Source organism: Orcinus orca, chromosome 1, assembly GCF_937001465.1.
Source record: "Orcinus orca chromosome 1, mOrcOrc1.1, whole genome shotgun sequence".
Lineage (NCBI taxonomy): Eukaryota > Metazoa > Chordata > Mammalia > Artiodactyla > Delphinidae > Orcinus > Orcinus orca.
Genome location: NC_064559.1, coordinates 32,351,741 through 32,371,137, shown reverse-complemented (window position 1 = coordinate 32,371,137; position 19,397 = coordinate 32,351,741). Strand labels below are relative to the sequence as shown.

The 19,397-nt window shown below is 56.7% G+C and overlaps 1 protein-coding gene across 11 annotated transcripts in view; it reads right to left on the bottom strand.

Moving 5' to 3' along the window:
* Positions 1–19,397, bottom strand: part of PPP1R12B (protein phosphatase 1 regulatory subunit 12B) — a 197,353-nt gene that overhangs the window by 6,041 nt on the left and 171,915 nt on the right. For 7 of the 11 annotated variants that reach the window (XM_049706871.1, XM_049706881.1, XM_049706884.1 and 4 more), the window contains 6 exons: positions 14,370–14,386; positions 11,102–11,231; positions 10,157–10,261; positions 7,742–7,795; positions 7,057–7,107; positions 3,019–3,184 (listed from right to left, as the gene is read on the bottom strand). In XM_049706871.1, coding sequence (XP_049562828.1) covers positions 3,050–3,184; positions 7,057–7,107; positions 7,742–7,795; positions 10,157–10,261; positions 11,102–11,231; positions 14,370–14,386 — 492 coding nt within the window. In that variant the 3' untranslated portion in view covers positions 3,019–3,049. Of the gene's footprint in view, positions 1–3,018; positions 3,185–7,056; positions 7,108–7,741; positions 7,796–10,156; positions 10,262–11,101; positions 11,232–14,369; positions 14,387–19,397 lie in introns of those variants that run through there. The other 4 variants (XM_049706872.1, XM_033415970.2, XM_033415971.2 and 1 more) reach the window with 4 other exon arrangements.

Here is a 19,397-nt window from a genome sequence, read left to right as displayed (position 1 = left end):
TCTGGGGCGAGTGTCCTCTGGTCAGTCATTCAAACCTACAGGCCCCTCCATGTTCCCAGGGCTACTTCCAGTTCTGGCTCTGCTGTTAGCACCCAGGGGTCAGTCAGATCCCTGTAAAGAAAGGAACCGTTCCCTCAGCCTCTCACGGAAGATGCAGGTTAAGTCGCAGAGGGAGACCTAACCTCGTGTGCACAGACCACAGACACACGAGGCACTGGTATGGAGGGAACAGAACATCGGAGCACCAGGACGGCCTCAGGGTCTGTGACGCAGCCATCCTCAGGTCCACAGACGGCCTGAGTCCAGCATCACTAGCGCAGCACGGCACAGCTCCTCACGGGAAAGCACACACTGACTGCAGAGCTCACCCCTTCCCCGCAGACGCGGTCGCGGGCCGGAAGCCGCGACCGTCATCCGTGAGCTGTGCCGCTTGCGGCATGCCGCTCTCCTCTCTGGCTTTCCATTTTGTACCTAAAGAAGCCATCCCCGCCCTCGTCCCTCACAAAGAGGGGCTCCGTGGGGGCCACAGCTGTGACAGCATGCAGTTAGAGGGCGTTAATCCAGGAAATACCAGAGCAGGCCTGTCCTCTGACCTCTGACCTGACACCGTCGGAGCCTGGCCGGCCTCCCTCTTCTGCCTCCACCCCTTGGCCTCAACTGCCCAGACACTCAAGCCAAGAGGCTCGCAGCAGCCCGCGGGCGTGGCCTCCCTCCTCTTCCCCTGCCACGTGCCCTCCCAGGGCACCCCGGGGCCGGCAGCCTGGGCGCCAGCGAGACTCTCAGGCCGTGTTCCCACGACGGGAGCCCCGGGTGGGAAGAAGCTCTACATGGGGACAGGCTGTGTGTCACCGCTGGCAGCTCGTCAGGTTGGATCTGAACCGCTCCCCTTTAAAAGCATGTACAAACGCACCCTCGAGCCTTGGAGATTTATGTCCCCACTGAGACTCAACTCTTTGGGAAAAACTTGGCCAAGGCACTTTCCCAGCTGCCCGAGCTCCCGCGGCCAGCTCCAGGGAGCGCCAGGAAGGAAGAGAGGGGCGCGGAGGAAGCGTGAGGAAGGCGGGCTCAGGAGGGAGAGGAGGAGGCGGAGGGAGTTCTTGGAGCCGCATGTGAGCACGGGCCGATTACGCACGGACACCCGTGGAGGCGCCGCGCACGACGAGCTTGCGCAGCTTCCCCGCTTCTAAGTGCCCGGTTTGCCGCAGTCTGACAGGAAGGACAAAGAGAACGAAGCAGCTCCTCTCCAACATCACCTCTTCCAACCTTGGGTGAGGAGCGTGCGGCGCGGGGTCCCGACGCTGCAGCGGCCCCGGGGGGAGGCCGGCCCTCCCGAGCGCCCGTCGGTGGGGACGGCAGGCTCCTCCTGGAAGGGGCTGGGTGGCGAAGGCCCAGGTCCAAAGCCGCGTGGTCTCTGAGCAACGCCCACCTCTCAAGGGCCCACAGACACGGCGACACGCACACAACGGCCCGGCTCCGGGAAGACGGCGCTTGTGGATGCTGGAACCTGACCCCACGGAATCCCCACGCGCCTTCTGTGGGTTTCTCCGTGACCCGGGCGGGCCTCTCTGCGTGGCCCTGCTGAGGAGTCGGCACTGAGGGGCCGCAGGCTGCCCCCTCGCCCCACGCCAGGGCTGCCAGGCGGTGGGTGCGCAGCCGGCCCGGAGCCTGATGTCCTTGGCCTGCCCGCCCCGTACCCTCCAAGTGGCCTCGGGCGAGTTACTTCTTCTGTGACTTGGCTTTTCCCATAGGAAAAGTGACTGTTACGGGGAATACATGAGAAAGGGCGAGTACAGGGCTCAGCACAGGCCCTCAGACGACAGCTGCCTCCAGGGTCACCAGCCCTCCTGATCTCACGCTCTCCCCACCAGGAGGAAACCGAGAGAACCGGGCCATCTTCCGGGGGCCCCGTCCGCCCCAGGTCAAAGCTGGCTCATCTCCTGGCGTGAAGCTTGGCCCCGACGTGCTGTCACGAGGAGGGCCGGCAGGCTGCTCGGGGCCGCGGGCCACCTCCCTCTCAAGTTTCTGTGTCACAGCGTCTCCAGCAGGATATCCGCTCCACCCGACAGTAATTCGGGTGCTTCAGATCTAGTGGGTACTAGTTGCCAGCTACTGACCCCGAAGACACAGCAAACGGGCACAAAGAAGAACAGGCCTGGGTCAGGACTAATTGGATTGTTGCTACAAATTAAAAACTCATATCAGAGAGTGAGACCGCTCAGCAGTGAGGACCCCTCACGCCGCCGCGGTGAGAAAACGAGCCACATCTGCGAGCCTGTCTGCAGACCCACATCCAGGGACAGGCGTCAAGTGCAGAAGATGCATTTTCTGGTTCTCCGGTGAAGACGAGCCCCCGCTCCCCTGCCGCCTCCTCGGCAAGCCCCCTGCTGGCAGTGGGGCTGGGGGTTTGGCCGTGGGAGGGCACATCCCCAGGCCCAGATCTGTGACAAGGAGGAGGGCAACACCCACCAAGAAGGGAGAGGGATGGAAAGACCCAGCAGGGGGTGGGCGGAGCGGGGCTGGGTCAGTGCCCCCCCAGCGCTCGTTCTTGTCAGGTCCTGGGGCCGCGGTTCTCAGCCCAGCTGCACAACAGAACCAGCAGGGGAGCTCTGAACAGACACCTGGGCCTTTGCCTCTGAGGGGTGTCTGGCACAAATGTGCTCAAGCCCCCAGGTGTCTGGAATGTGTGGCCCCTGCCCTTGGTCACCGTCACCCCAGGCGCAACCCGACTGCTCCAGGGACTAGGTTGCACTTGGATTGCTGTTGATCGAGACCCTGACCTCCCCCCAGAAACGTGTGCGCGTCCACACACAAGTAGGCGTGGACCCGTCTGGCTGAGTGACCTGCGCTCCATCTCTAGGGGAAGAGTCTCACCAAACCAACGGCAGCCCAGGCCAGGCCCCGGCCCTGGGTCGCCCCGGCCCATGCCGCCTCTGCAGACCACCGACCTTCACAGGAACCCGCGTGCAGGCTCTGGGGGGCGAGCGCAGAGCCCGGGACCAACAACGAGAGGGAACGTGCCTGGAGTGGAGGAGGGGAGGAGGGGGCAGGCCTAGAGCCCCTGGGGGTCCGAGCCCTCGATGGCCTCCGAGAGTCTGGCCACAACCCGGGTCAGGGCCCTGTTCTCAGCCTGCAGCTGCTCGTTCATCTGCTTCAAGGTCTGAATCTGTTTTAGCTGGTGGAGGTTCTGCAGAGAGTGAGACACGAGGGACAGACAAGCAGACAGAGACAAGACGGACCAGAGGAGAGAAAAGTGGGACAAAGAAATCACGTTGACATTTTGTTGACGTTTTGTTTTTGCTTTTAGTTCGCATGAAAGAAGGGAAAGGAGAGAGGCCAGAGGAATGGTGGGGGGGGGGGGGGGGCGCGGCCCAGGGCGCCCGGAGCTTCTCCCAAGTCCAGCTGCTGCCCTGCTCTCCGCTCCTCTCCTCCGCTCCCCCATACTTGGCCCTCTACTCCCACTTGTTTTCTTTCTGTGTCTTTCTATTACCTCATTTATTTCTCATTTAAAAAAATGGAACGAGGCAAAGAAGAGAGGACCTGTTGTTGAAGTGTTTTCTGTGGGAGGCGCACCTACAGAAGACCCTCTACCTTTCCTGGAAGTATCATCGCCAGGCCTCCTCTGCTGCCCGGACGCCTGTTCCAGGATCAAGAACTGCCCACCTGCCCCCACCTGCTCCGGGAGGGTATGCACCAGGGAACCCATGGCAGATTATACTGTCTCTGCCCGGGTCACAGAGAGGCTGGGAGCTACTTAAAGCTGCCACAGACAGCCTCCTGCGTGGAATCACAGCTCTGCACAAAGGTGGAGGGCATCGTGTCCAACGAAAATGGACCAGTGACCGATACCCTTGCCAGTCCAGCTGTTAGCATGTGTTGCAAATGGAACAGAACAACCCGCCCAAAGCCATGCTTCCCAATCCCCGTGTCCCACGAAGGATCTAAAGCCGGCAATAAACTGAGTCCTATCCAGGCCTGCTTCCTGTCACTAGTCCTTCCTAAGAGTTCTCTGAGCCTGAAGCTGAGGCCACAAGCTCTGGGAGAGAGAACGTCTTGTCATGCGAACGGGGCTTCACAGACAGAGGTGACAATCCTGTGGGCTGTGGTGGCTGCAGACAGGCCGCCGGGCACCAGAGGAAGTCTCTCCTGCCCACGTGGACAGCAAGGACAGAAATGAAGATGGGAGGAGTTCTGGCTGGCTGGGAGTAAAGAAGCAAGAAAACGGGAGGCGGCATGAAGGTGAGGACAGCGGGCGGGAAAAACAAGCAGAGACAGACGGCTGCATCTCTTTCCCACAGAGGCAGCATCGCCACCGTGGGAAAAGGGAGGGAGCCACACAGTTCTGAGCGGCCCGCAGCGGCCGGGAGAGGACAGAGGAGGTCGTGGGGCAGCCTGCGGGACCAAATTTAAGACCCAGTGGAGAGTCCCTGGCTCTCCCCCTTCTTTGGGTCGACACTGGACCGAAGCTTTCAAGGCAGTCACGGTCCTTACGTGAAGCGGTCCTTGCCTCCTGGTAATTAACGTTAAACTAGGAGGACGATTCCGGTGAACCTGTGCACAGGCAGGCAGAGGGGGAAGAATGTGGCCATAAAGGCAGGAAGCTGCCGTGGGAGCGAGGCTGAGAACAAGGCGTGGTGGGGAGGCGGTGGGAGGGCACAGAGCAGGGTGGCCGGGCAGGCTGCCAGGGCAAGGAGATTGAAAAATCCGAGAGCAATCTCATCTCAATCTCCTCCCATGCGCGGGCCTGGGGCAAGGGGAGGAGGCGCCACGGGAAAGCTCTCCGCCCGACGCAAGCATGCTGACCCGCACGCCCGGCGGAGGCTGGGACACGACCCCGCTCCAGCCCAGCCCGCGTGCGCTTCTCCTGGGGAGAGTCCATAAACACCTACCTTCCCAAGTAAAGACCAGAAAGGCGCAGGCTATGTCGCTACCACGGAGCCCCACACCCCACGCGCGAGCCCACCTTACGGCTCCCGGAGGCGGGGAACAGGCCCGAGTCCCTCTCTGTCCCTGAGCGCCCGGCTCCTCAGGGCTCACTGGAGGCCACAGCCCCTGCTCCCTGTGGGCCACGCCCGGAGGGGCTGAGCATCTGTACAAACTGGACCAGCTCCACTTGCCCTCAGCTCAACCGGGCCCGGGTGCGACCAGCACCTGTGCTGCGGCCGGCTACCGAGCACCCACGCGTGTCCCCAGACTGCTGTCTGCGTGCAGGGCCCGAAAGCTGACCAAGCATCCCGAGCCTCCTGCAGCCAGCACGCCAGCTTCACGATGCTTGAGCCTGTACGTCTGAAGCCTCTGTCCCCAAAGAGGGTCCAGGTCGGCTGGTGGGCGGCTGGCACGGCCCCCCCAGTCCCTGGGTGGAGCGGGGCTGTCTGCTCACCTGGCCAGGCTTCGAGCTGAGCGAACGCGCTCAGGGCTGAGCCGGCAGGAGCTTCTCCCCCAGGGGTCTGCGACTGGCAATGCACAACAAGGGCAGCTGACTCATGAAGAAATTTTTTAACTAAAAGAAGATTGGCTTTCAATCAGTATACCTACTGGTATGGGGCCTAGACGGTCATGGCCGGGCTCCGCCTGAATTTGAGGTGGGCCAGCACACGACCCGGGGCTGAGCGGGGCACGAGCTTCCATGTACCTGACCTCCATTGAGGAAAGAAAAGGACTCACGACCTTGTTCATGAAATCTCAGCCCGAGAGGCTGATGAGACAGAGAGTAAGACGCACCTGCCCCAGTCCATGGTCCCAAGGGTGCCTGGCGCCTCTGTACTCAGAGAGGGAATCAGGGGTGGGGGGGAACCCAGCTGCTCCCCCTCGGCTTGCAATCCGGCCCTCGTGTGGGGCTGAATGGATGAGAAAGCACCTCCCGGCTGGAGGGTACGAGGCGGCCTGGGCCCTCAAGGACCCTACAAGGCAACAGCTCGGGCCTTATCCACGCTCCTGATCAGCGTTTGGGCCATTTCTTAATGAGCATCCTGTTAGTTGCCAACAGACAGTATAACACAAGGGCTTCCAAAATGGAGGAGCCCCTGCACAATGTGAGCTGTGGACCTGCCATTCAGACCTGTCCAGCCTGCGAACGTGCTCTGAGTGGCAGGTGAGGTGGGCCTAGAGAAACCAGCAGCTGGAGAAGCAAAACCACCAGCTATTTTTGCTTCTGGCTGTTCTTGAGACGTAGGCGGCACTGCCTGACACCGCGTGTGGGCGTCCCGGCGCGTCCGGGATGGGGAGCGTGGAGCGCGCACAGGGCTTGCCCCTCCCACGTGCAGCAGCCACGCAGACCAACAGGATTCCGGGCATTTGACCTTGTTGAGCCCTGAGCAACTTTTTTCAGTAAAGAACCAACCTTCTCAGGCCACGGGAGCAATAAACGTCTCTCGCAGAGGGCTCCTGGCCTGAGGGCTCTGCTCACACTTCCAGGAGCCAGAGGCATGTGTTTCATGGGGGAAGATCCGCCGAGGGAGGAAAGCAGCCAAGCGGCACCCAGCCACCGCGGCCGGCCCCACGCGCTGCAGCCCTGAGGCCCGGGTCCATGCACTCCCACATGCACTCCCTCTCCCCTCCCCTGGGCAGCGCGAGTGCGGCTCCCAGGACGCGCTGCCCGATGGTCACCGTCCCCGGGGAGGGAGATGTGGCTGAATATTCCAGGGGCAAGGGCGGGGCACGAGACCAACAGCAGAACCAGCCTGCCCTCCATGGAGGACTGGCTCCACCCGCGTGCCTTCCTGGCTCCGCTTCCCAGGCTCTCCCCCGGGGCCAGGAGCTGAGGACCCGGCTTCGGACTTTCACCCGTCCCTCCCTCGGGATGAAGCTGCTGCTGAGAAAACCTTACGAGTTCCGCTCAGGCCTGCCTCCAGCCTGATGCACGACATCCCCTTACACCAAAGGCCACGTCTGTCCCCAGAGGGGCTGTGAGGGGCCCCAGGGGCGCCGGGCGAGCTGAGAGCCAGGGTAGGGGCCGCGCACAGGCTCGCCTCGTCCTCACCATGCCCGCACCCCTCACGGGCTGCCCTGACCCGCCCGCAAGCCTGGGTGCAGGCACACGGCAAGTGCGCCTCTCCATACCTTCATCTCCTCCTCCATCTCCGACATCTTCCGCTCCAAGGCTCGCCTCTCCTGTTCAACACAACCAAACTGCTGAACATCTGACAGGTTTGGAAAGGAGTCAAAACCCTGCCCCCCACCCCACCCCCGACTTATCCGGACCCCAAAGCCATGGGAATAAAACTTAGCTGCTTTCCAAATTAAACACAACCGGGGGAGATGGGAACCCATTACACGCCCAGGGTCAAGTCAAAGCTAGGGTTCATCGATAAATTTGAGTTTTCCCAACCCGAGAATGTCAACCCCAGAAGGACACTCTGAGAGTGGTCAGCGGGGGTCAGCAGTTGGCCCGGAGCTGCCCCACCTCGGTCAGGGCCAGCAGGATGTCTGCTCTTCTTAGGGCTGGAGTCCTGGGACCTCGACCTGGGGCAGAGGGTCCTGCTGAAGCTCCCCCTCTGTTCAAAGGGACGGGAAGGGTCCAGAGGCCTGGACCACACGCCGTGGCAGGCGAGCCTGCGCAGTTCCGCTTTCCCAGGGCGACGCGGACGGCCCCCTGAGGACCCTCCCGCCCCGAGCTCTCAGGAGACCGAAGCACCAGCAACCAAACTGCTCTGCAGAGTCAGGCAGAGAGGAGAGACGCCCCCTGGGATGGGATGCGCAGGCGCCCGCCTCCTTCAGACGGTGTCCTCCCCCCACGCACACGCACCCGCTTCTCCATCTCCAGCACCGACGACCGGTCGGCGGTCTTGTCTTGTTTCTGCTGGTGCAAACGGAAGGAACACATTGTTACTGGAGTGTCTCAGGGCCAGAGGGCCCGTCTAGTCCAGCCCACCGGGCGCCCCGACATGTGGCCCAACCCACGGGTCCTGATGTCACAGAGACGCAGTCGCCGCCCTTCCGAGTTCACAGAATCCCCACCGGGAGTGGAGGCAGCAGCAGTGCTCCCAGGAGTGTGACACGGTCACAAGTGCAGAGGCGTTACCACACACACACACACACACACATACACACACACACACACACCCCATACACACCACACACACACACACCACACACACAATACATATACACACACACACATACACACCACACACACACACACACACACACACAAGGCCAACCATCTTCTCCCCCCTCACCGCCCCTCCCTCACCTCTTTCTCGAATCTCAGGCCCAGAGGAAATGAAAGTGCCTTTCCTCCTGTAAAGCCTGAGCGCCAGGCACTCTTCTGAGTGACCCCTTCCCGCTCTGCTCCTTCTGTTTTGGGGACCGAGGCTGCGATTTTCAGGGAGGACGGGCTGCCAGAGCCTCTCAGGGGTCCATTCACGGGACCTGCCCTGCTTTGAACAGAACTTTCACTGTTTTATCCCCTGGGTTTCCAGGTAAGATTAGAACTTGATTCTGGATCATCTTCTACTTTAATATAAATTTTGCAGAGGAGCTAAAAACATTTAGCCGCCACAGCTACAAAGCAGAGAACAGCTTCAGGGAACGACTCTTAAAAAGGGCAGGGAAATGACCCCTGAGTCCCTTTTGGGCAGAATTTCTTACAATCAATAGATAGTTAATGATGACAGAGTGACTACTTTTATGCCTAGTACCAGGCATGGAGACATTTAATAAGTACAGAAATTACGCTGGTCTTACTGAGGAGGTTTCTTTTTCAAAAAATTAAGGACTAGCTGGAACTGGCAGTAAACTGGGATTTCTGGCTCCTGTCCTGGGCTCTCACCATCTGCTCTGAAGGTCACAGCCGCGGCCTGTCTACACCACAAGCCTCTCTTCCCTAAGCCTGAGCAGCGCAGAAGCTGTGCCGATTTCACTACTTGGTTCACCTACACAAACAGAACTTAACTAGTTCTCTTCGACAAAGAACTAATTTTGTTTTGCCCTGTTTTAACCCTAACCCCTCCGAGTTCGGGTGGACCTTTCATGGGAACACGCCGTGTGTGCACGTGCTAACTGTTTCCACACGGATGTGTGGGGTCGACAGGCCTCCCCTCCACTGTCCTGCTGAACGGTCCAATTTTGGTAAAGAGCAGAGGCTTGGTCTGTAGCACCACCGTTTCTTCTGAATTCTAGTAACTTGTATTTGGCAAAACTCAGTATATTCCAACACACCCAGCAAAGCAGGTGGCTAGAAAGTCAATGCTCTTCCCCAGCGGCTAAAAGGCTGAGGTTATTTTCAATGCCCTCTGTGCAATCTGTGTCCCCGGCTCGCGACTCCAAAGCCGAGACCCCAAAGCTCAAAGGATGCACTGTTGGGGCTTCTGCAGAGGAGGGAGCGGGGCGGGCGGGCCGTGGCTCCTGGCAGGACCAGCCCGTGCTGGTTCAGGACCAAGTTGGCCCCGGCCGCCACAACCAGGCGGGGCCCTTCCACGATGACAATGACGGACGGGCAGCTCCCAGGACAGGCCCACTCTGCGCTGGCCGAGCCCTTCAGGAAAGCGCAGCCCCTCGGGCGCCAGCACCCCTGCCTGCCCGGGGGTGTTGGGAAGGCACTGGCCCAAGCCCCACATGCTCACTGCCGTCGATCCCAGCGCTTTCGTCTCTGCTTTTGGATCCCACCCTGGGGTGGAACCGACAGCCAGCTCTGGTCTTCATCTGAGCTTCCCGGTGACAGTCCAAATTCTCATCCCCAGGCCTCCAGGCGGCTTCCTGCTGACCCAGCAATAACCCAAGACAGGGCTTGCGCCAGCCTTCAGTGAGGGTCTATCTCCCTGGCGATGAGTGCACCGCCCGCTGTGTGCCACTAATTAAACCAGGCCTGGCAGCGAGAGGAAGAGCTTTATCTGGTTCCTTGTTCCGGCACAGGTGCTGCAGGACAGAACCCAACGTCCCAATGACACCTTCGTCCTGGGTTTGCTGTGACCAAACCACGACCGACAAGGCAGGAGGCACACACTGCCCACGACCAAGCCCTGACGCTGGCCCACGCTCTCCGCTAAGAAATGAGCAGATGACCCGTAAGAGTAATTACTAGCACTCGGGGGCCAGGAATGGTCCACTGGACCATCAGTTTCCAATTTTAAGTTCAACGCGGTATGAACCCCAAACCAAATCTCTGGGAGGGGGAGGGCTGACCTGATTACCTCGCCCCCTCCCCTCTCCCCCTCCTCACCTGGGCCATCTTCTCAAGCTTGGATTTCACGTCTGCCAGCTCGAGCTGGGCCTCCTGAAGTTTTGTCTTCAGTTTCTGGTTTTCGGTCAGGGCGCTCTCGTAGAGCTGGGGGAGGGAGAGGAGGGAGTCAGGTCCCCACCCTGTGGGCGGAGCAGGAAGACAGAAGGGCCCAGGGACAGAGGATATTCAGCCAAGGGCTCTGGCTCTCCTGCCGCTGGAACCCTGAGGTCCCAGGTGCTGAACACAAATGATGCTCCACTGCCAACAGTGTTACTGCCCAGGAGGTGGGGTGGGGCAGGGAAGGCCGTCCACCACCTCCAGCAGGGAGGGCATGCGCATGGCTTAAAGACGTGGCTCCCACACAAAAGAGGCTTCCTTTTGGAGCCGCCCTCCTGTGTATCCATCTTAGCCAAGTTCTGTTCAACAAAACATTTTCTTAACAAAAAAGTTTTTTTCCTGGCATCTTAAGCACTTGAAAGGGCAGGTTTTTGAGCCGTCCCTGGAGCTGGGTTCTCTCCCTCAAGAACCAAAGGCAACCCACCATAAAATGATGGAAACCCCCCAAACCAGACTGTTACTATTTACCGTTGCCAAGAAGTATCTGGTTGACGTTCACAGGACCTCATTAAAAGCACGTGTTTGTTAAAAATATCAGAGTCCATCAAGTGATTCTCCGGGCCCAGGCAACCAGCATTACTCTTATTTCCCTTTCCACAATTCTTAACCCTTACTTTTTCCTACACCTCTAAATATCTGACTTAGGCGCATTTTTACTGCACTGAGAGCAATACGTGAAGGGGTCTTCATTCAGCTGGTTGAGAGGGGGGTAAATGTGCTGGCCGTTAGCATCTGTCGCTGGAGCACCTTCCCTCCCACCTCTCAGCAAGGAAGAGGCAGGAGGGTCGAGCGGAGGGGACCCCTGCGCGGGGACCCGGGAGCCCCCACCTTTCTGTAGTCCCTGCTGCTGTCTTCCCCCGCGCGGCTGCTCAGGGTGGCCAGGCGGGCCTCGCGGGCCTCCCGGCGGGCTCTGGCCGAGGCCCGCTCGCTGCTGGCGTCACTGCCTCCCAATTCCAACCTGTGGGAGACACAGTAAAGGTACAAGTGGCTTCCGAGAACGAAAAGGTGGAGGGAGGTGATGCTTAAGGGTGGTGGGCGCCTTTCCTAAGATGTGCTTGAGAGCTCTGGCCAGAACAGGCCCGGGCCTCCCCGCCTGCCGAGGGCACTGCTCGGGGGAGGAGGCCAGCACCCACCCAGCATGGAGCTGACTCGGGAGGTCGGTGCTGTGGCTGTGTGCCGACGGCAAGCGCGGGGCTTCTCAAATTAGCTTAGGGCCAAACAGCTTCCCTCAAGAGCATGCTTTTAAACACAGAAGTTTCTGGGATCTCAGTGGCTCTTAGAAAATGGTTCCAATGAAGTGCCAATGAGCCAGAAACACACGGGCCTGGAGCTGCAAGCGGGGGTGGGTGAGGGTGGCAACCTGGGCTCAGCAGGCCGGCTGGACCCCCAGAGGTGTCGGGGGCGCCACCCGGTGCCGGGACAGCTCGCGTTGCACCCTCTCCTCTGGACGCCACACCTGTGACAGGACTTCATGTCTCGTAGCGACTGCACTTCTGGGGCGGACGGTGGCTTCGTCCCAGTACTGACTGGTCTGTGAGTGGAAGGGCCTCTCAGCTGACCTCCTGCTTAAGTGGACGGATGACTGGCACCCTGGTCCTTCACACTGGCTCCTAGTTTTCTGGCACTCTGCTCTTTCCAAGCTAAAAGGCGGCCCACGGAAGGGCCACGTGCAAACCAGCCCTCCAGGGCTCTACCCCTGAACCGGGCGGTGTGAAGAGTCCCAGCTGTGGAGCTTCCGCCCGCGTTCCTGTCCTGCAGGGGCCACGCGGGGGTGGGGTGGGGGGTGGACTAGGTACCAGAAGAGGCTGAGCAGGGGTGGGGGCAAAGCTGCTGATGACACCAAGGGCTGTCTTTTCCTCACAGAGGTGCTCAGTCCTACAACATTTTCTACTGCATTCTTTTCCTTCTTATAGTTAAAAAATCTTTTGTAAATAGAAATCTCTTTATTGACTTTCCTGATTGCAAAAGCAATACATGCATGTTGAACAGTTTAAGCATTGGAACTAAAGTGTCTAAAATAGAAAGTGAAAGTCACCCCACGGTCCTGCCCAAGGAACAATCTCTACCAACAGTTCAGTTCATATCCTTGCAGGATGTTAAACAGGGATGTCAAAATAAATATTTCTGTAAATAAAACCAGAGAATACCTTCTGTGGTCTCTCCCCTACACCTACGCACTCACGACTGCAGGCATCTCACCATGTAAGTAAAAACACATTTGCCTCGTTAAAAAAATAATGACTGCGTAGCCTTCCACTGTATGGCTGTATGACAGTTTAATCCTCTATTGATAGACACATATTGTTTTAAATTTTTTTAGCTACTGTAAATAATGCTACAATAAGACTTGTCTGTAAATCTTAGTGTATTTGTTATTTTCTTAGGATAAAATCTTAGCAGTGGAACTGTTTGGTCAAGAGATAAATAATATTTTAAATGCAGATATATATGTTACCATACTGCCCTCTAGAGAGGTTTAAAACTTTTCAATCCAATAGGAGAAATATCTTATTGTTGTTAATTTTAATGCTTTAAAATCATTATGGAGGTTCAATACCTTTGATTATTTATCTTAGTTTCTGAAGGGCCTATTCATAGCCTTTGTTAATCTTTGCCTCGTTATATTGCAGGAGCATCCTACATACACTGGGGCTTTTAAAACTATTTAATGTAGGTTGCAAAAAATGTTTTTCCCCACTTTCCTTTTTGTCTCTTTTAATAGCAGAGATTTAAAATTTTACGTAATTAGAATGATTCTTTCTCCACTGAGTTGGAAAGTCATACATGACTTTTGGGGGCTGTCGACTGTGTTCTAGAATCTCACTGTTTTAACTGCTACAGTTTTATAGCATATTTTGAAATCTGCAGGGAAATTTATTTTCACAAATGGTCATTATAATGTAACAGAGTTCACAACAAATTAACTGTAGCAAACAAAACACCACTCTCCACCAATTTTGCAAAGCGAATTTTCTGCTGGGTTAGTTGGAAATTATATTTATCCTAAGCTGGTGCTTGGTGAGAGGGCAAGCAAAGGAAGAATACACGCAAGTTTGTAAATTTTAAAATATATTAATAAGGTAGAACCAGCTCAATTATTAAACAAATTATGAAACTCATTTGCCCTGTGGTATCCTGTAACTACATCTTCCCAATCTCCTCTTAATTTCGTCATCAGAGGAACAGTGGAAAATGGGAGATTCAAACTCTGGCTCCACATTCTCTATTATTTTATAATAATAAAATAACGCGAGCTTTTCTCTAGTTGCAGCAGAGGCTACTCTTCGCTGCAGCACATAGGCTTCTCATTGCAGTGGCTTCTCTTGTTGTGGAGCATGGGCTCTAGGCACACAGGCTCAGTAGTTGTGGCTCACAGGCTCTAGAGCGCAGGCTCAGTAGCTGCGGCACGTGGGCTCTAGAGCGCAGGCTCAGTAGTTGCGGCGCAGGGGCTTAGTTGCTCTGCATCATGTGGGATCTTCCTAGACCAGGGCTTGAACCTGTGTCCCCTGCATTGGCAGGCAGATTCTTAACCACTGCGCCACCATGGAAGTCCCAGTCTCTATTATTTTATTTTATTCTTCAGGAAGATCAATTTTGTACCCTTAGGTACTAGGTGAAAAATTACAGAGGATCATTCCCCAAACTCTGATATGCTTAACTTTTCAGCAACTGCAAAGCAGGTCTTTGGTTCACTGGATAAACTATTCCTGGGCCCCATGTGGGTACAGGGAACAGTGTCAGGCTCCCTGAACCAGCCAGTCAGGCTGGCCTCTCCTCTGCCCTGAGTGCCCTTCTGTACTTCCAGCCCGCCCCTGAGACGGCCTGTCCAGTCATCTGTACGCTACACGAAGGTGAGGACACTAATGTCTCCCTAGCCCTGGCTGGGGGGAGTGGGCACGGTGCTCGGGGAACCAACATGGAGGTGGGATGCAGCGTGACTGGACAGAGGGGCCCGTGCGGGGGCCGAAGGGAGCCGCTTGTGACTGTGGGGCTGTGGAAATGAGATGGGAGGATGGAGAGAGGCTGTTACACTAGGCAAAACCACGTGCAACCACACATGCGTCTACTCACGAGTGTGAGGCAGGCAAGGTCTTACCTAGAAAGTCGTTCATGCTGGAGAAACGAGACAAACAAAAAAATCAGCATTAGCAAGGGACTGACATTTATTATTTCCGTTTACAAATGTACTCTTCAAATCAGACATCTCAGCTTCACGGCTGAAGACAGGGGTGCAGCCTCACAGTGTGAGAAAAGGCTCCTCGGCTAAGCGCCCACGCCTGTGCCCACAACTTGCGAGACTTGAGGCTTTGGGAGCACATCTCATTAAACTGGAGTCCAGCAACGTGTGAAATGATCACCCGCCCTGCCACCTACCAAGCCGTCCTGTGTCCCAGGACTGCCTGGGCCTGCGTGACAGGCTGCCTCTCTGGATCTCAGCGTCCATTCTACCCACCTCCCTCCACTCACACCCTCGGCCCTGCCCGTGTGAACACGGTATCCATGGCTGTGAAGGTCCAGGACGGTCCCCACTTCCTCCCAGGTCCCTAGTGAAGGGAGAGGAGAGCGGGGGAAAGGCCCATACCCATCCCTAGGATGGTGGTAAAAAAACGAAAAGAGTAACAAAGTACTGAGATCTCAAAAGAAAGGAGTTTACAGATTTGACCTCTGAGCTCGGTTACCTATGGTCGCTGCAAACAACAATGATTATGCCTTTTACATTTATTTTTAATCACAGATGACCTTTACCCTCTATCTCCACTTTTTTATAAAAAGAACTGAGGCCAAAAAAAACCTCAATTGATTTAAATGTATTTTTTTTTCCTCCTTTGAGGTGTTAAAGAATAACAAAATCCTCAAGGGCAGACGAAAGAAGGAAGACGAGAAACCAGGCCCGATTACCTAACAGGAGCAGCGAACCCCTGCTCCTCTGGCCGTAGCCTGGGGACACTGCTCTGTTGAAGGTCACACCGCGTGAGGGCCCCACATACCACACCCTGAAGCTGCCCGGGGGGGGGCAGAGCGCCAGCACTGCTGGCTGGAGGGACCAACCAGGTGACCTCGCTGCAAGGTGGCTTTTCCCCGTGGACTTCTGTCTTGAACCCGGGGCTTCCATTCATCAATCCTCTCGTGGGCTTTTCCAAAACGTCCTCAGCCTAACCTCAGTCTGGGAAGTTCTCTCTCCACAGGCCTAGAGCTGGGCCTTCTTCCATGGATTGTAAAAAGTCCCCCAGGTGACCCATCATGCAGCCCATGTTAAGCACCACTAACCATGGGCTTTTTAATGTGAAGACGTGTCCCATCTGAGGCGGAGGAATCGGTGAGAGACCGTGCGCTGTGTCTGTAACGTTCTCCTACACTGGAATCGGGCACCCTAAAACGTGTGAGTCTGGGATTCAGGAATTCTCCTGTCTCACATTTATAATATCCCATCAATCACTGCTTTTACCAACATTAACTAAGGGTTGTTTTTCTCTGACTTGAAGACTTTTGTCAAAAAAGAAACTAAATTTTAGCCACGTCTCAAGAATTACTTAATATATAAAAATGCTTCCAGTGTGCTCAGTGGTGCTGAGGTTTCCCCCGGTGGCCATGCCCACCTGCCAGCTCCGTGCTGAGAGCTGGCCTTGGTGGTGCCCGGGGGGCGTGGGGGGCATTCACAGCTCAGGGGGACTGCCCAATGGGACACGCCTCAGTCCCGTGAGTAACTGAGGCCGAACTCCACCCCAGGCAACGCCAGGGGCCCTACAGAACTGAAGGACCGCGGGGAGCAGGGCCCGTAGGGGAGGCCCCGAGGAGGGGCAGCAGAGAAGCTGTGTGAGAGCAGTGCCGATGGGCCCGTCTGAGCAGCGCGGGGCAGACGGGGAGTCCGGGGGCCCCTTCCCGGCAGAAATGGACGAGAAGATGATGCTCAGGAAACGCGCACACACACACATCCAAGGTCTCCCCGCACCCCCCTCCCTGCGGCTTGGCCACCGCCTCACTCCCAGTGACGCCCTCAGGGCCTGCACTGCTCACCAAACACCCAGCCAACAGCTCAGCCTTCGGGAAGGGGCCTGCCGGCCTCAGCATCGGCTGGGCCTGGGAACCAGTCTCTGTTCTGACATCTAGACCAGCGACTCCTCAACGCCCTGCCAGCTCCGCCTCGCTTCGCAGCTGTGAACGCACCACACTGGCTGCTGCTGGTTAGAGCAGCAAGTTAACTCAGGACCTGGGAGACCGGGGTGGGGCGGGGGGGGACTGAGCTCACAGGCTCCCGTCCACTCTCTCGCGGCTTCTGGGCAGAACGGCCTTTCTCACGCTCCATCGCCCCCATGGGAGAGCCTCTGTGAGCCTCCCACGCCCTCCCCAGGCACGGAGAACAACCCCTTTACAACCTCGCCAGCTTGCCCCACGCCTTGGTCGTCTTCTCCCACAGAAACCCAAGCACACCTGTGCCCAGGGCGCAGACGGGGGCCTGGCGACGTGACCGACAGACGTGTCTGTTTACCAACTCGGTGGTGCCCAACTGTGGGATCTCACTTGAGGGTGCTGTAACGTCCTCTCTGTAAGAACGTGATTTGTGGGGGGAGATTTTACTACATCTCCAGCTTTCAGTCTGCCGTGCCGACGCTGGCAGCGGCCTCTCTAAGTGAAGAAAGTTCTCCCTTTCATTAAGGCAGGGAAATCTGGCTTCTCCCAGGCCTCAGTCTGAGCCATTCTGTAGTATCAAAGCGTACTACTCATCTCCACTGACCGACTCCTATCAGAGCACCGGGTAACTAACCTTTCCCACTCGGGATGGCCTGGAAGTACTGCGGAGCTGCTGATGCCATCATCGCACCAGTGGAAGTTCTCAGACACAGGGCAGCATCGCATGCAGTGACACTGAGTGGCCTCCACTGAGGAGGCTGATGCAAGATACAAACAGGCAAAAACTTAAAGACACAGAAAATAGGTTAGCACTGCCACGCAGCAATCAGAAAAAGCCCACGGGGTCCTGGCAGCCCCAGGCAAGCCCTCCCCAGAGGCCAGCCTGGAGGGCGGTGCATCCTACGGGGGCTGCCCAAGAGCGGCACTCCTATCTCTACCTGCCAGGGGTAACTGAAAGCAAACAGGACAGTCTGCTGTTTGTTGTACTCTTCAGGCATGTAAGATGTGTGTTATCAAGTTCCTTGGGATGAACTTTCATCAGGTGTTGTGACGAGTAGACTGTCACCTGATCCAGGTGTCAGAGGAAACAGGGCTCCCTCCAAGCCCGCCCTCCATCCTTCTAGTACTCCCCCTCCGCGCCGCCCCCCCAAATCCTGGAGCCCTCTGGAACCCTCGGGCTTTTTATCATTGCCTTCAAGGACTCGCCTTAGCCACGTCCCGAGAAGGTGACCTAACTCCTTAGAGAAGAGTGAGAGTCTCAGAAAACAAGATTTGGGGCCATAGAGGTAGCACGGTTGTAGCACTGTAGGTTGTAGAGGTAGCATTGTTTGCCATGAAGCAAACAGTATCATTTCAAAGAAGGAAGACACCTGGGATTTCTGGAGGAGATGGTGTTCTCATCCTAACAGAAATTAGCCTGAGAAGACAGTTCTTGGAGGCCAGAAGGCAAGTGGGTTAAAAGTGTATGGGACCTGGGACTCAATCCCCAGCTTCTGATAAAATGGCTTTGGTATTTAGATCATACTTCCAGAAACTACTGGTTTGCTTGGTTTCTTGATATCCTAGATAATCTGGTGTTTGACGGACAAACAATGGTTAGATTTAGGGAGAGAAAGTTTGGGTTTCTTGGGTAAAAGGAGCAGAGTGGCTGATCTGGTGGAGACTTAACTTCCATTTTCCCTCTTCCTCCTCCTGTCACTCAAACTGAGCACAGTTCACCGTCACCCGGACACTGTGTCTCAGTCTGAAGAGCTGACTCCGTCCCTGCAGGGAAAGCACGGAGTGGGTCTGGAGAGCAGGGGGCGGGGCAGTGCGGGCTTGCCTACGTGGTCTCGCCGGGGCGGGGGGGCAGTAAAGGACAGCGTCAGAGGCTGGGGAAGGACATCGAAGACCCTCCAGAGCGGAGCCTGAGAGTCGGCCCCGTGGGCAGCGACTGAGGAGAAGCCCCAGAACACAGGGCCTGGGGCCCCAGCCAATCTGCGCCCTTCGGAGGCCAGGAGCGGGGTTCCCTTCGCCTGTGTTCTGGGAAAGGCCCATCTCTCCCTGCAAGCTCCCCCCGTGGACGTGGGGCAGCGACTCTCACTCCACTCTCGAGCCGGGTCTGAACGGCGCATCTGCCCATGGTGACGCCGTTTATTTTAGGAGAGGCCCGAGCCTTCTACGCAGCCTACAGGTTAAGAGCAACGTCCCGTGGCACATGCTCTAGTCAGGACGTCTCAGGAGGACCTTCTGCTTGGAGACTGCTGCTCTGCCGCCACTGAAAACAAACGCCTGATGGCCACTGAGGCCGGGCTCTCTGGTGTGTCTGAGCTAGAGGCAAACGGCTCAGAGAAGGAATTACTTTCACAGCTTTTATGGCCCAACTGGGGGCCACAGACATTGTGAATGGGGCCTGCAGCAGCAGAGACTTTAGAAACCAAAGCGAACACAGAAAACAGAAAGTAAAAAGAAAGACGAGCCAGACGCACCATAATTTAAAAAATGCTCCAAAACCAAGAAGCAGGCTCCTTCCTCTCATACCTCCTGAATTCTCCCATAACAATCTCATGGGTTGGGGCCTGTTTCTAATAAAAGAACAGAGCGAAGAGCACCATGAATTCAGATGGAAACCCTGGGAAGGGACGGAACAGGGCTGGCTTTGATTTGTGAAATGTGGAGACTTCTCCGAACACCAGAGACTGGCTAGGAAACCCCCCACGAAAGCTTTTAACGTGAAGTTATCGGGAGTTCAGGAAGGCAGATAATTAAAACCAAACTCTTCTGACCAAGTTTAAAATAAAATCTTAGCTCTGGAAGCTGGGCCCAAGGGAAAGGAACGAACCACGTCACGTGGCCACACCAAGACCAAAATGGGCCTGACGCTGCAGCGATGGGAAAGCCTCCGGGTAAACCTCCTACTTCACTTCCGTGTTCCTGGGAGAGGCCCGAGCTCTGAGGAGCGTGGGTGTGGCTGCAGTGAGGACCCGCCGCAGACCTGGCCCAGACCTGGACGCTA